Source organism: Pteropus medius, unplaced genomic scaffold (assembly GCF_902729225.1).
Source record: "Pteropus medius unplaced genomic scaffold, Ma_sr-lr_union100, whole genome shotgun sequence".
NCBI lineage: Eukaryota > Metazoa > Chordata > Mammalia > Chiroptera > Pteropodidae > Pteropus > Pteropus medius.
Window position 1 is genome coordinate 12,078,008 of NW_024344378.1, and position 13,996 is coordinate 12,092,003.

General features: G+C 42.4%; 1 protein-coding gene and 1 pseudogene across 1 annotated transcript in view; one reads left to right on the forward strand and one right to left on the reverse strand.

Moving 5' to 3' along the window:
• Positions 1-13,996, forward strand: part of LOC120608930 (guanylate cyclase 2G-like) — a 29,682-nt gene that overhangs the window by 496 nt on the left and 15,190 nt on the right. The window contains 6 exon segments of the mRNA XM_039870898.1: positions 1,261-1,609; positions 4,973-5,136; positions 7,190-7,327; positions 9,682-9,765; positions 10,501-10,605; positions 11,113-11,184. Of these exon segments, the coding sequence (XP_039726832.1) occupies positions 1,261-1,609; positions 4,973-5,136; positions 7,190-7,327; positions 9,682-9,765; positions 10,501-10,605; positions 11,113-11,184 (912 nt within the window).
• LOC120610124 (uncharacterized) lies at positions 7,968-8,086 on the reverse strand (annotated as a pseudogene).

Consider the following 13,996-nt stretch of genomic DNA (forward strand, 5'->3'; position numbering starts at 1 on the left):
TGTGGGACCCGAGTTTCGTTTCTTTGAGATACAATGGGACCATGTAATTAGAAACGTTAATATTCTCTTTTTAAAAAGACTTTCAAATCAATAATTGTTAAGTTCACTCATTAACTTGTTGATGTTCATGAACAAACTTGTTCATTGTTTGGACTTGGTGCTGCATATTGACTCATCATTCAGAAGAAAGTGAATGCTTGGTTTTCAATAGAAAAAATACCGTTTGTGTAGGTTTCCCTTTGGTGTGTATAATAAATTATTCGGTGATGGTAAAAGTAAGTGGGAAAGAATGAGTATGATAGATTGCGATAAGCTAGGGCAAGAAAATGAGAGAAATGAATGACTTGTATTTGTCTGGCTAATGAGATTAGCTTCTGGAAGTCTGGGTATCTTGTGCTCTGAGAGGTATTGATCCAAAAATATTGATCCCACTCTTAAAAATACTGTAGAACTACTATTAGTGGGTGCTGTTGAATTAAGTTCATGTTTGAATTTGAATCTTATTCTTTTTTGGAATTCCCCATTTGACACGTTTTTTGCTGTCCAAAGCCTACCCTACTCAAATGCCATAGAGCCTTTCTTCATCCCTCTATCTTTACGTCTATATCCCTAATTCCCAAATCAGAAGTAATTTCTGACTTTTCTAAACTCCTATAAGTTCGTTGTCTATAAATGAAGGGTATATTTAACTTTAAAGTTATTTGTATATGTCTAAGCTCCTATAGTAGATCATAAACTCCTCTAAGAGCAGTGTCTCCAAAGTTCTTTGTAAAACTGTAGGCTCCGAATGAAAAATGGATGAGAAATGAATAAGGAACAAATTAAGAAAAAAGACTAAGAGAGTGGGTGGTAGCTGTGGGTGTGGGCCCTGGAACCATATTGCCTGAATTCCAATCCTGTTCCACTATTTGCTATTTTATGACTTATATCTCTGTGCCCCCATGTGTTCACCTATAAAATGGGGTAATGCTAATACCTACCTCATAAAAATGTTATAAGAATCGAGATGATATATATCAGCTCTTACTAAAGTGTTTGGCACACAGTACACTCTTAATAATGCTCACTATTGTTATTTTTGTTCTCTGAGGTCTTGCATCCTGAAGTTGGATACAAGACATTGTCATCAATATTCAGAAAGATGGCTCCAGTATGACCCATAGAGTCACCGAATTCAAAGTTGATGCAGATACTTAACAATGGGGTTTGAGTGTAGCATAAACTTAATTCTGAAAATAGATCCTTTTGATTACTTTCAAGGTTATTGGTTTGCTGGCCTCTGAGTGGAATATCCCCATGTTTGACTTTGTTGGACAAACAGCAAAATGGGAGAGTGACTTCTTGGATGACACCTGTGTGAAACTTGTGCCACCCATGCATGTAACTGGTGATGTGCTCCAGAAAAGTCTCTGGTACCTGGGCTGGAAACACATCGGGATGTTTGGAGGTCACTCCAGGACTTCCTCCTTGGATAGGGTGGATGAATTGTGGCGGGTTGTAGAGAATAGACTCAAATCCCATTTCACCATCACGGCCAGGGTGAGATACACCAATGATGACCCAGCCCTTCTGCAAGAGGATCTTAGGATCCTGTCAGCGATTGCCAGGGGTAAGTAGGAATGAGTCTTCTGTTGCTTATGTTTGGGGAGACAAATAGGAAAAGCAGATAGGAACTCTTCATTTTTTTCTATAGAAAAAAATGGCTGTAGAAAGCAGATGGAAACAGGGTACAAAATTAATGAGACATAAAGGCAATTTTTTTTTGCTCAAATTCACCACTGCCGACAAAAAAATTTTAAAAGCTAAAGTGAAATCTCATATGCTATAGTGTTATGGTGCATTGGATAAGTTCTGAACGTGTCTCCTGTGTGGAACAGCCTCTTGACACCCTCTAGGTGTATGCTCCTGGGAAAATACTTTAACCTCTCTGTGTCTCAAATATTTTATCTGCAAAATGATGATAATCATCCTACCTACTTCACGGAGTGTCAAGGACTGCATAAAGTCATGCCTGTATAGCACTGTGTCTGGACACAGTATTTGGTCAAAGTGTGATAGCAATTATTTATGTTGTGGCGCTTATAAGACTCTACTTTCTAACATAAAATTAGTAACTGATAACTTTCTTTTCTTCAAATAAGCTAAGCCTTTCTGGTCTTGGCACTTTGGGACTTGCTGATCCCTTGGCCTGGAGAGCCCACCTGCAAATCCATTGTACCCCATGATTCACTTGTATAGTGGCTGACTGTCAGCTACCTGAGGGCAGGGACCTTCTGCCCTGCTCACTGCTGTACTCTGTGCTTAGTGCAGTGCCTGACACATGGCTGGAGCTCAGATAAAGTGATAATTTACCTCTTTCGTTTGTGTGCCCTCAAAATGCATGCTGATGTGTTTGGGTGGAAGAAAAGTGCTATGGTCTGCTCCTTTCCCTCTGTTCCAACTCAAGAAGTCTGCATGCTCCTGATTCTAGGGCCTCTGTGGACTCCTCCTGTGTGGCGGAAGGTTAGCAAGCCGATCTGTTGTTCTGAGTCAATTAAGAGGAGAAAATAGAGCACAGGAACGGCTTTGAAGTTTTTTGACTTGTGCTTCAGGAGAGAGCAGCAGTGAAGATTTTCATTCAAAGTAGCAAAGCTGCTACTTTGTACACCACTGGTGGTTGAAGAAGTATACACTCTGGAAATAGTTTAGGCATTTGAGACTCTCTTCTAAAGCTTGCTCAGGGAAAGAGAAAGTTCACGTCTCACTTGGAGCAGTTTTAGGCTAGACTGTAAAAAAGGAGTGTGTGCGCGCACTCATGTGTGCACGTGATCACGTGTGATTGGCCGACTCTGTTTTCTCTTGCTGAGTGGGCCTCCCCAGCATAGGCCTAGCAAAACCCAAAGTGGGCCGCCACCACCAGGGTCGCAGCTCTGCACTGCTTGTTTTTGCTCTCCTCCTGGACCCTCTGTCATATTCCCTGACATGGCCTATCAGCCAGGTTTCCAGGGCTGCTAGGGAGTGGGTTCCGCTTGCAGGAGTTCGAGTTCTGAGTTCCTCTCTGTCTTCCTTGCTGTGTGCAATCTTCTCTCTTTCCAGGAGTCACCGGTCCCGTGTTGGTGGATTCCCAGGGAGAAAGGCGTATGGATTACTCAGTCTGCGCCCTGCAGAAATCCGGAAACGGGTCTCTCTTTCTTCCTGTTCTTCACTATCGCAGCTATCAGAAAGTGATCAGGTACTGGTGGGACATTTCTTCAAGTTTAGCTCATGCTATAGGAAGAGACCTGGGAGGAGTGGGAGGGCTGGGGGTCCTGCTGGGGAGGCCAGTTTGGGATCCACTCCACATTGTCTAGCGCTCTCTGAACTCAGAAAAGTTCAGCTTTGGGCCTTTAAATTGATTTTGCCCTTGATTGTGAGTATGGCTTGGCCACTTTAGATTCCAGTTGAGAACACAGCACAATTAACTGTACTTTTACAGGGGCCTGGTCCTCCTCTGAGGCTGGTCACACTGGCCCATGGTCTCAGGCAGAGGCCCTGGCCAGGACTCAGGAATCTCTGGGGAAAAAAAAATCTCTGTTTTTGTTCTCTCAGCCATAACAAAGATAAAGCCAAAAGGAAACCTAAAGCTTAATACGATTTCTACTTGCCTCCACCGTCACCACCCCCAGTCCAGATCTGATATGACACTTTCTTCTCTCCTACTCTTATGGAGTTTAAATGTATCAAAATGGGTTGGCCCAGGAAATAAAATAACCATGGCAAACTAGGTCCTCAAGATTGTAGAAACAGAAATTCTCCATGTAGGGGGAGATGCTTTGGCCCGTGAAATGTCAAGGTGCTCTGTAACAAGATTTACCTGCACCGAACACGGGAGAAACTCCCAGTAATGCTGGAGAATTGACACATCATCTTTTAAATCAGAAGTGACATGGTTTAAATCAAAAGATTGAGTCAATTATTCTACCCCGCAAAAAGATATTGCTTTTCCATAAATTAGATTACCTGCAGACTGGATTTGAAGAGTCTAGGTAAGGTGGGAAAATTGGATGGGTCAGCAGACATGTGGATTAAGAGACCAAGGCCTGCTTTTTGAAATGACATGCGTGTTTTATTTGCCTCGGTTGTACCTGAGGCAGAGACAAGTAAAATACGTCAAGTGGGCATGGACCTTTAATTCTCTTTTTTTAAAGACCTGTGAGGAATTTCTCCACTATCACTTGGCCCCACAGCTCACTTCCTGAAGGCAGACCTCGCTGTGGATTTTACAATGAGCTCTGTGAAGCTCAGCCTACTTTTATAGGTCAGTGTGGGTGCTTGAGGAAGGTACCTGGGCAGGATTCACTACAGCAGTGCTACTGACATTTTGGGTGGGAAAACTTTCGTGTGTGTGTGTGTGTGTGTGTGTGTGTGTGGCGGGGGGCAGGGGCTGTTCTTTGTGTTGTAGGCTGCTTAGATGCCAGTGGCTTGCTGGATGCCAGTGACACTCTCTAGCTGTAACAACCTAAAATGTCTGCAGGCATTTTACCAAAATCCCCCAGGGAGGCAACATCGCCCGCCTCTCCTGTTGGGAACCTCTGCCCTAGGGGAAACTGGCTCCTGAGATTTGAGGCTCAGGAACTTCATTTCTAAGGTGGTAGAAAGAATGGGGGGGCTGTTACCTGATGCTTGGGAGCCCAGCCCTGGAACGAGATGGATTTTACCTGAGAACACCTTTAAGGAGAGCACATAGTAAATGTTTAATAAAAGGTGGTGGTGATATTAGAAGTTATTTCTCTACAAAGGAACTTTCTGTACAAATGGGGAGGTGAGTGCAGTTGCCATGGGAACCAGAGGGGAGGTCAGAAAAGTATTTCTAAAGAAGACAAGTCCAAGAAGTCTCAGTGCGTCTTAACTAGGACTCACGCCTGGGCAGCTTTTGTGGCATCTGCTTGGCAGTGCCAGGATGTGCTCGCTTCTTTTAGGCAGGCCCGAGTAATGACATGTCTCTGCCCTCTAGGTGTGACTGCTGTGATTCTCACTACCACCCTCCTGATTACTGCCTTGGGAGCTGCCATCATAGGTCTGATTTTAAAGATGCAGAGGGGAAAACTGCTGAGGCAAAATAAAGACGTTTGGTGGCAAATCCGTTATGACGACATCACTATTCTGCCTCAAAACAAGGTGAGAACACACCTGGCCCAGACATCTTTCCTGCTCACTGCTGGTGATTTGTGGAGGGGACTTCATCTAGGAGCTTATGAGAGCAGAGGCTGACTTGTTTATAAAGTGAGAAGTCTCAAGCCCTGAGTTCTGGTTCTGGGCCTACCATTTCCTCGCTGAATATCTCTGAGAATGTCATTTCCAGGCCTCAGTTACTGAATATTTAAAAATGGTCAGATAGTCTCTCGAGTTCCCTTACCCTGTGGCTGTACAAATTCTTATATCCTGCTGAAATATTAAAGCTGTCTTCTGGGAAATACCTAGTCCTTTTCCAAACCACATTAACCCCTTTAATCTGATGACTAAAATAAGGTTCATTTGCTCAATACACATGTGTTGCACATCTACTGCAGACCAACTGTAGTGCAAGGCATGGGGATACACTACAAATGAGATTCTCCAAGAGGTGTCTACAAGGTAAGACAGAAGCCTTGCATGTGAGGAATTAAATGTCGCAGCATCGTGAAGGCTTCAGAGAGGAGGTGACATTTGGGAAGAGTGGGTTCACTTGTGGTGACCAGAAGAGAAATAACACAGGGTATGCCAAGGTGTGGAGTATTCATGGCTGGGAGGGCTGGCACACATTTAATAAGGGTGACATTATTTGATAAGTACATTACATTTACATAACTTCAAAAAGTACTGCCATAACTTGTCTTTACACATATTTTAGCTTGAAATTTTGAAGTGTCTTTTCTTTCTTTCCTTTTTTCTTTTTTTGTTTTGTTTTTGTTATTGCAATCAAACAGTGTAATCTTTGCAAGCATATATTGATTATTCTGGAGCATTTATTGTCTTATCAGAAATGTTTAAACAATCAATGTTCTTTAGAGTTAAAAGAGTTGAGTTTATATACTTCAGTAAGAGCTTTTTGTTCTTGGGAGGAGGGCTATGGAGGGAGTGAATGTTACTTTCAGTTCAATTTGTTAACATCCCACAACTAAAATAAATTTTATTTCAAAGATCAGCAATTTTACAGTTTCAGATAGTACTTGCTCAGGAGTACATGCTACTCAAGTATTAAGAGATTGACAAAATATGTAGATCTACTGTTGAATCAAAATTAATGTACTGAAACAAATGTTTGAATCTTAAATATCGCAAAGCAAAAGGAATTTGTTCTAGAATGTCGTTGCTTGCTAAACAAGCCCCAAATTTAGACCCAGGTATATAGGTTTGTTCTAACAGACATTTAGGTTAATGGTAAGGATAAGGAATGCATTATGGGTCAAAATCAGACATTCCTTTCATAATGTATCTATCTTGTTCCTGTTACATTGGCTTTATTTTCAGAATTGTAGTTTGTAGAATTAGCTTCCTTTCCTTGGGGTTTATGTATATACTATTATTTAATAAATTAGTTATGACCTTCAAAAAAAAAATTAAACGATGACTTGGTAAGTATCAACTCTGGAGGCTTCAACATGCTAAGATCAGGAGATGGGGCTTCATTAATAAGTCATTTCAAATGTCCCTGGGGATTCTGGGGCTCACTGGTCTGATCTTGGGGTAAATAATAGATTAAGGATGCAGGTGTGGTGGGGAGGAATTCTGAGCCCTCTCTTTTCAGTCATAGCAGCTCTGATCTCCCCGGTTTCCATGTTAGGCTCCAGGAGAAACTCTCCTTGAAAAACAGGATTCCTCAGCTTTAAAGACATCTGTAGGGCTGGGGATATTAAACAGGAAGTAACGTGGTTAGATGTTCATTTAGGAAAGTAACTCTGCATCAGGTCACACATCTAGTCAAGGGCCAGAGCCAGAACTTGAATTTGGGTAGTCTGACCCCGCTCTCTTAGCCCTCACACTATCTACGCTGGTGCAGATGCAAGAAGAATGCATGTATCAGCTAAGCACTCATATCACCTCGGGTCAGAGCGATCAGGGTTCGAGTCCTAACTGCCCCATTTATCATCTAGGTGACCTTGGCATTTCTTTTTCTCGTCTATAGAATGCACAGTTCATTCAGTACTTGATCATGCTACTGAGAGTGACTGAATTGTGTCCTGTTTTACAGCCATCCTAGAGAGGCACACCTGTATCAAGAGGGAACAGCAGTGGCTCATCTAGCATGATAATTTCTGGGGACTTCAGCTCCTTTGTCAAGAGCCAGGAGGGGGAAGAGCTCTTTTATGCCCTGATAGGGCTTTACCAGGTACTTCTGAGGGCAAGGTGGCTGCATGAAGGGTTTGATATGTGTCTGTTCCATTCTCTGCGTGTCCTTTCTGTAAGGCAGGACATTCTGAATAGGGGGACATTCTCCAAGTAAAAGCCAGGTAGTGCTGTGACTCCAGAATGGTGCTTCTCAACTTTTGTATGCATATGAATCACCTGGGGCTCTTGTTAAAATGCAGATTCCGGTTCGGCAGGTCTGGCGTGGGGCCTGAGACTCTGCATTTTCACTAACAAACTCCTGGCTGATTCCTATACTGGCTTCTACGTTAGACTCAGCTTTATCAAACAGAACACTCTATGAATATGGTAATATTCCAAGTCTGCTCAGTCTAATATGGTAGCCCCTACCATCAGGTGACTATTAAACATTAGTGTAACTGGAGAACTGAATTTTAAATTTTATATACTTTTAATTAATTTAAATTTAATTGGCCCCATGGGGCCAGTGGCTATCTTTTTAGACAGTGTAGTCCTAGAGCACAGATTATTTCATCATTGGCACTTTATTTTTATTTATTTATTTATTTATTTTACTTTATTTATTTTTTTTAGGCGAGGCAACCCTTGGTTGACCTCACAGATTGCAAGGACCTTGTCAGCTTAAAATCCCTTATTTTTTATGCCTACAGCATCTGGTCTTCCTAGGTGGTCTCCCATCCAAGTACTAACCAGGCCTGACCCTGCTTAACTTCCAAGATCAGATGGGATCGGGCTTGTTCAGGGTGGCGAGTAGGTAGACTCATCATTGGCACTTTAGCACTGATTAATCAATCACTCACAGTATCGATGCTTCTGCAATATAAACAGTGGCAGCTGCTGAAGCCTGCAGAGTAATTCCTACCTGCCCTTTCTTACCCTCTCTTCCACTCGCTGGACCATTATGGCTACCTGTGCTTAGCACTCCTTTGGAAGGTTAAGTTCCCTGGGGGAAAATTTTGTAAAGAAAAGAAAAATCTATTTTTATTTTTTCAAATGGAAGTCTTAGGGAGTAAGGGCGGAAAGCTCCAAGCGAGGGAAGACCTGTTCCTTGCTCTAAATTGGGTTTAGCAGAGATTAGAGCCCAATCATTCCCTAGGCAACTAAATCTATTTTTTCTAAATGTTTACTTGACTTTTCAAACTATGAAAAACCTCCTTGGTTATTACCACCCATAAAACCCGAAGGATCTCTATTCATACAAAACTGTATATTGTGATCAACTAGCCATTTAGAGCTGGGAGCCAACAATCTATAGCATATCACTATTGGTTAATCTTCCTAAAATTATCGTCAAATATCATCACTGGGTTCCCCATGTCTGTTGTTCGTAAGAAAGTTTCCAAACTCTTTAACAAGGGACTCAAGTCTCTCTACTGCCTAGCCCCAATCTACTTTCAGAAACGTTTTTTCCCCTAGGCCTAAATCCTATAGTCATCTAATTAATTGGTCTTGCTGATTATGCCAAGTATTATGTTTCATCTTCAATGCCTTGGCTGCCTTTCTCTTCCCCTCCCCCACTCTGGAACCTTCTTATCCTTCAAGGTTCAGCTGAAGAATCACCTCTTCCTTCATCCCACAGGAATCTCTTTCTTTCTGGAACTCCCATCACAATCCCGAGTACTTTGCAATTAATTCCAACTAAAAGTGGCACATCCTGGCTTGATATTTAATTCCTACTGAGATTTATCTTCTCTTGTGTCCAGATTCTATCCCTTCTTCTATCCAGATCTTTCCAGGTGGTCGTATAATTAATTTTGTGATGATTATCAGTGACTTTCCAAAAGCAGACTCAATATACCGATTGAGGTATATTACCTAACAATAAGATATGCCATCTACTGAAAACTTGATATGTGCCAGGCATTGAATTAACAGTGTTAAATATTTTAACTGATTTAATCCTTGAAACAACCCTTTGAGATAAATATTAGAAATGGGCTCAGAACTAAGTATCTGACTCTGGACTTACACTATGACCTCAATTCACTATTCCTTTGAATGATAAGAGGATATTATTGTATAATAAAAAGAGTATAGTCTTGGAGTCATTTCAAATTCTGGCTGTACTACCTGCAAATGTATGACCTTAGACAAGTTACCTAACCTTGGGGAGCCTGTCTGGAAAGGAGTTAATTATTCCCACCTTGCAGGGCTGTGATACCTGTTAAACAAGACATTCTGTGTTAACTAGCTGGCTCAGTGCTTGGACACAGGGCTGATCTGGGAAGTGAGGAACTTGGTAATCATGGGCTGGTTTCTGTCTGATCCTCCTGCTTCCCTTCCTAGTTCTTTCTGAGTAGAGCTTTTCCTGGATCATCTTGGGTTAAGAACATTCCACTTTGTCTCTGGTTCCAGGGAAACCATGTGGCCATCTGCTGTGTTGGTGACCAAGCAGAAGCTTGGATCAGGAAGCCATCTGTGCTGCAGGAAATCTGGCTGGTGAGGCCCCCACCCCTGGGAGGAGATAAAGTGGTGCTGTTCTCTGGCCCTCTGTTGCCAGTTCCCCATTCCCATCTGGGGTGGGAGTGGCCCTAGTCCAAAGGAATAAGGGTGGAAAGCGGCTTTCCTTAACTGGACCTACCTCTACCGTCCCCTGGCAGCCCCTGACTTTAGACTTCAGGCCCTTTGGCCTGACTCAGGCTCCTGAAGCTTGGACTGCCTCCTAGCTTTTCTTTTTTCCCCTTAATTCTCCCTGGCCTTCGTTCTGCCTCTTCATCCTTTGTGTTTGTGATGGCTGCTCACTTCCCTTGAACCTGGTCCTTGGAGGGAGTCAGGTTCATGGGATCTGACTTCTTGCTCTGAATCTATGATCTGTCGTGACTCACATACTGGCATTGACAGCCATAAACACCAGGGCTGGTCTATTTACTGTGAGGTGACTTTAGTTAATCTCCATGGCTAAGGTTAGACTTTGATCACTCCTCTGGTTTATTTGCTGGAGGCAGACTGCCTGGATTTGCCTCCCAACTTTGCCACTAATAAATTGTATGATCTTTGACATGTTACTTTACCTTTTGAGCATCAGTTTCCTCATCTGTAAAATGCGAGCATCACGGTTCTTATCTCACAGGCTCTTTGTGAGAATTAACTGAAAGTCTATAAAGCACACAGCATAGTCTCTAGCATAGAAGACATATTACAATCATAAACTATTATTTCCATTATTATTTTCAGGTGTATGAATTAAGGTATGAAAACATTGTTCCCTTCTTTGGTATTTGCACAAAACCACCCAACACCTGCATCATCACCCAGTATTGCAAAAAAGGAAGTCTTAAGGTAAGCGAAACAGCACATCTTACCTTAGGTTTGATTAGCAGCAGCTAGTAAAGAACCTTATCAATGTTTTTGCCCCTTCGTCCAATAATAGTTAATTGCAAGACCTGAATTATCTCATTGGACAGCTGTGGAGCTGCCAAGTGTCTAGTTTCCTTTGATCTGGATGGATACCATCTCTGAGCTTGGTTTTATCCCTTAAGCTGTCACAGCTACTCCTAAATTGCATTTCTGGGCCCATCCTACCTACAGTGTGTGACCATCAGCTTTATGTCAAGAGTGAGGAAAAGTTCGTAAAACTCAAGACTGCGTAACTTTCTCAATATTGAATCACGTTTGTGGTCTTTCCTAGGGAAAATACCCAGTTACTAGATTTAGAGTGCTCTGTCTCAGGTTGTGTTAGTTTTGGACAAAACTACCTGGTGTATTAGAACCAAATTCATTCCACATATGAAGCTCACTGTGCTTCAGGTTGAATCACTGGTGATATTTTGAATAACTGTTTTTCAGGATGTTTTGAGAAACTCAGATAATGAATTGGACTGGATATTCAAATTCTCATTGGCTTATGACATAGTCAATGTGAGTATAACATAAACTTATTTAAAGAACAGATACCATAGCGCTTTTGAGTTGTTCTGTGTACTGGATTAAAATCAAACTGCAATCTTTCCAGAAAATTCTGGTTCTCCTCAGACCTTCACTTCCAAAATCTACCACTTCAGATTGTCCATCCTTTTCTCTCTCCCTGATCTCAAGTAAATATAAGAGAGTAAAGTATTTTACACTAAAGTTGGAAGGCATGCTACCTTTACCCAATCAGGAAAGAGTAAGGTATTTACATTTTAGGGTGGAACTTTTTACCCCAAAGAAAATCTAATTACTAAACCATAAAGTGGGCTGGAGAAAGGAATTCCTAATATCTCTTTCTTTTCCCTAGTCCTAGATTCCTTTCCCCAGAAAATTGGATCAGTGCCACAACCACCACAAAACTGTTACACAAGAGATATAGATCTGTGAAGGTATATGAGCAGGCAGAATCTTTATTTTGGGCAAAGAGGGCTATGGTGGCTGCAAAAAAGGGGAGAAAAATAATGACAATAATAATAATTAATAATAATTACTCATATATTTAGTGCTTACTTTGGCCCCAAAGTTTCCAGCACTCTGTATATATTAATTTACTTAATGGTCATAACGAAATGTAAAGTAGAGCTGTTATTATCCCTACTTCACAGATGGAAGATAAGTCAGGTGGGCCATGTCAGTGTGAACCAGCATCCTGAGGCTGATGTCCTCAACCTGGACTAAAATACGGCTGCTCTTCCTACTCTCACTGCATCTGTTTTTACCATAAGAGGAGGTCAAGCAACTGACTTGGAAGTGGGTTCTGGTGAGGAAGCCCCTCAGACTGACACATGAGCAGCCGGGCAAGGGCTGGTTAGCATCTATCAATCGACAGTCCATCATCTATCAACCAGTAGACTCCTGTGGGCGAGATTCAGCCTGGGTGTGGTGAGGGACACAATGGTGAACCATGAACTCTGTCATTCTGGAGCATAGGGACAGTGACTCATTGAGTGACTTTAGATTTTTGATCCCCTCTCTGGACTTCAGCCTCCATGTAGGTTTAATAGATAACGTTGGCCTGATTGGCATTTCTTTGTTTCTGAGAAGCTGAATCTTGATGGCCTTGTGAGACTTTGACTTTCTAGGCCTTAGTGGGAAGCCAGCATGTCGTAACCAAGCAAGTTAGACAAACAGAAACCTTGCGATTGCGTCTCCAGGGACAACTCTGGACGACCACTGTGATTATTTCGGTAAATTTTACTGAGCATCGGTTAATGGTTTGTCTTACTCTAGGCACTTTTGTAGGAAGACAAGGACTTGTTTCCAAATTTAAATGACTTAAAATCTAACTAGAGAGAAAAATTAAAAAAACAGGAAATGTACATATAAAATCATTTAAATGGCTGTGGTCCAGTTACAGAGTAGGAGAATCTGAGGTGGCTTCCTCTCCTACTCTGGGCTCCTCTCTCCTTCCCTTCAACCACTTTCCCCTTCCCTTCTTGGCAAGCCCAGGAAGGTATCTAGACTTCCAATGATCTGTCTCTTGCCTCATTCAAAAACAGTTGACATCATTTATAATGGATGCGAAGAGAAAGCTAGTAAATTCTCACCAAGGTATGAACACCCAATAGATTTAGATTTTTCAGTGTGGGCATTTGGTTTTCAAGAAGCATTAAGCCAGAGGTCCCCAACCTTTTTGACCCTAAGGGTGCTCGTATGAGAATCTAATGCCTGATGATCTGAGATGGAGCTGAGGCGGCGATGCTAGTGCTGGGGAGTGGCTGCAAATACAGATGAAACTTTGCTTGCTCACCTGCCACTCACCTGCCGTGTGGCCTGGTCACTAACAGGCCACGGTCTGGTACCGGTCCATGCCTGGGGGTTGGGGACCTCTGCATTTAAGCTAAAGGATTCTCTAAAGAAATTCTGGGGTAGGTGAGAATGACAAAGGGGAAAATCTCCCCAGTGGTTATCAGCTACTCTAGGTCACTGAGTGTGTCCCCTGCTCCATGCCAGAAAGACAGCTTGACTCCCTGCTTTGGAAGGGTCACTGCCTCTTGAAATGGAGTGTGCACATCATGAGACTGGGTAAGGAAGTCACAGTGAGCCAGGTCGAGGCACATTTAGGCCCTGCCAGCATGCCTTAAAAGGAACTCAGAGTAACAGAAACTTCACAGCAGCCTCTTCAAGCTTTGCCATGGTGACATTGAATGAACCTGGGAACTGAGCCAGGCTCCATGGGTGAGCTCGCCTTTCTGCCCGTCACATATTAATCATAAAAATGATTCCTCTCCTGATGTCTATTTGATCAGAACTTCCTCTATACCAGGTAGCGGAGAGATTCTGAGATGACACAGACTTTTCAAGATAGCAAAAGTGTTTTGATCGAGCGCCTAATTGTGGTCAAACCTGCTTCTGGGCATGGAGGGCACATAGGAGGAATAAGGCTCATTTTCCTGTCCCCAAAGAGTTTGACCCAGTGGGGACAGCCTGGGAAGCAACTTTGGAGAGTATAATACTCTTCTTGAGTTAGAGATGAGCCTTTATTTATAAGTAAGAGAATTCTCGATGGATTAAGAGGGTGAAGGACAGTTTGGCACAGAAGTTGTCTTAAGGATTTGAACCCTGGCTGTGCTACTTACTGACCAGGTGACCTTAACTACCCTGAAACTCAGTTTCCCCGTGAATAAGATAAAGGTAATGGCAGCACCTACCTCACATGGTTGTTATAAGGAATAATTACGTAACTTGCTTAGCACTGTGCCTACCCCAGCACAGGCATCCAATAAATGTTAATTGTTAGTATTAGTAGGGATAGCAGTAT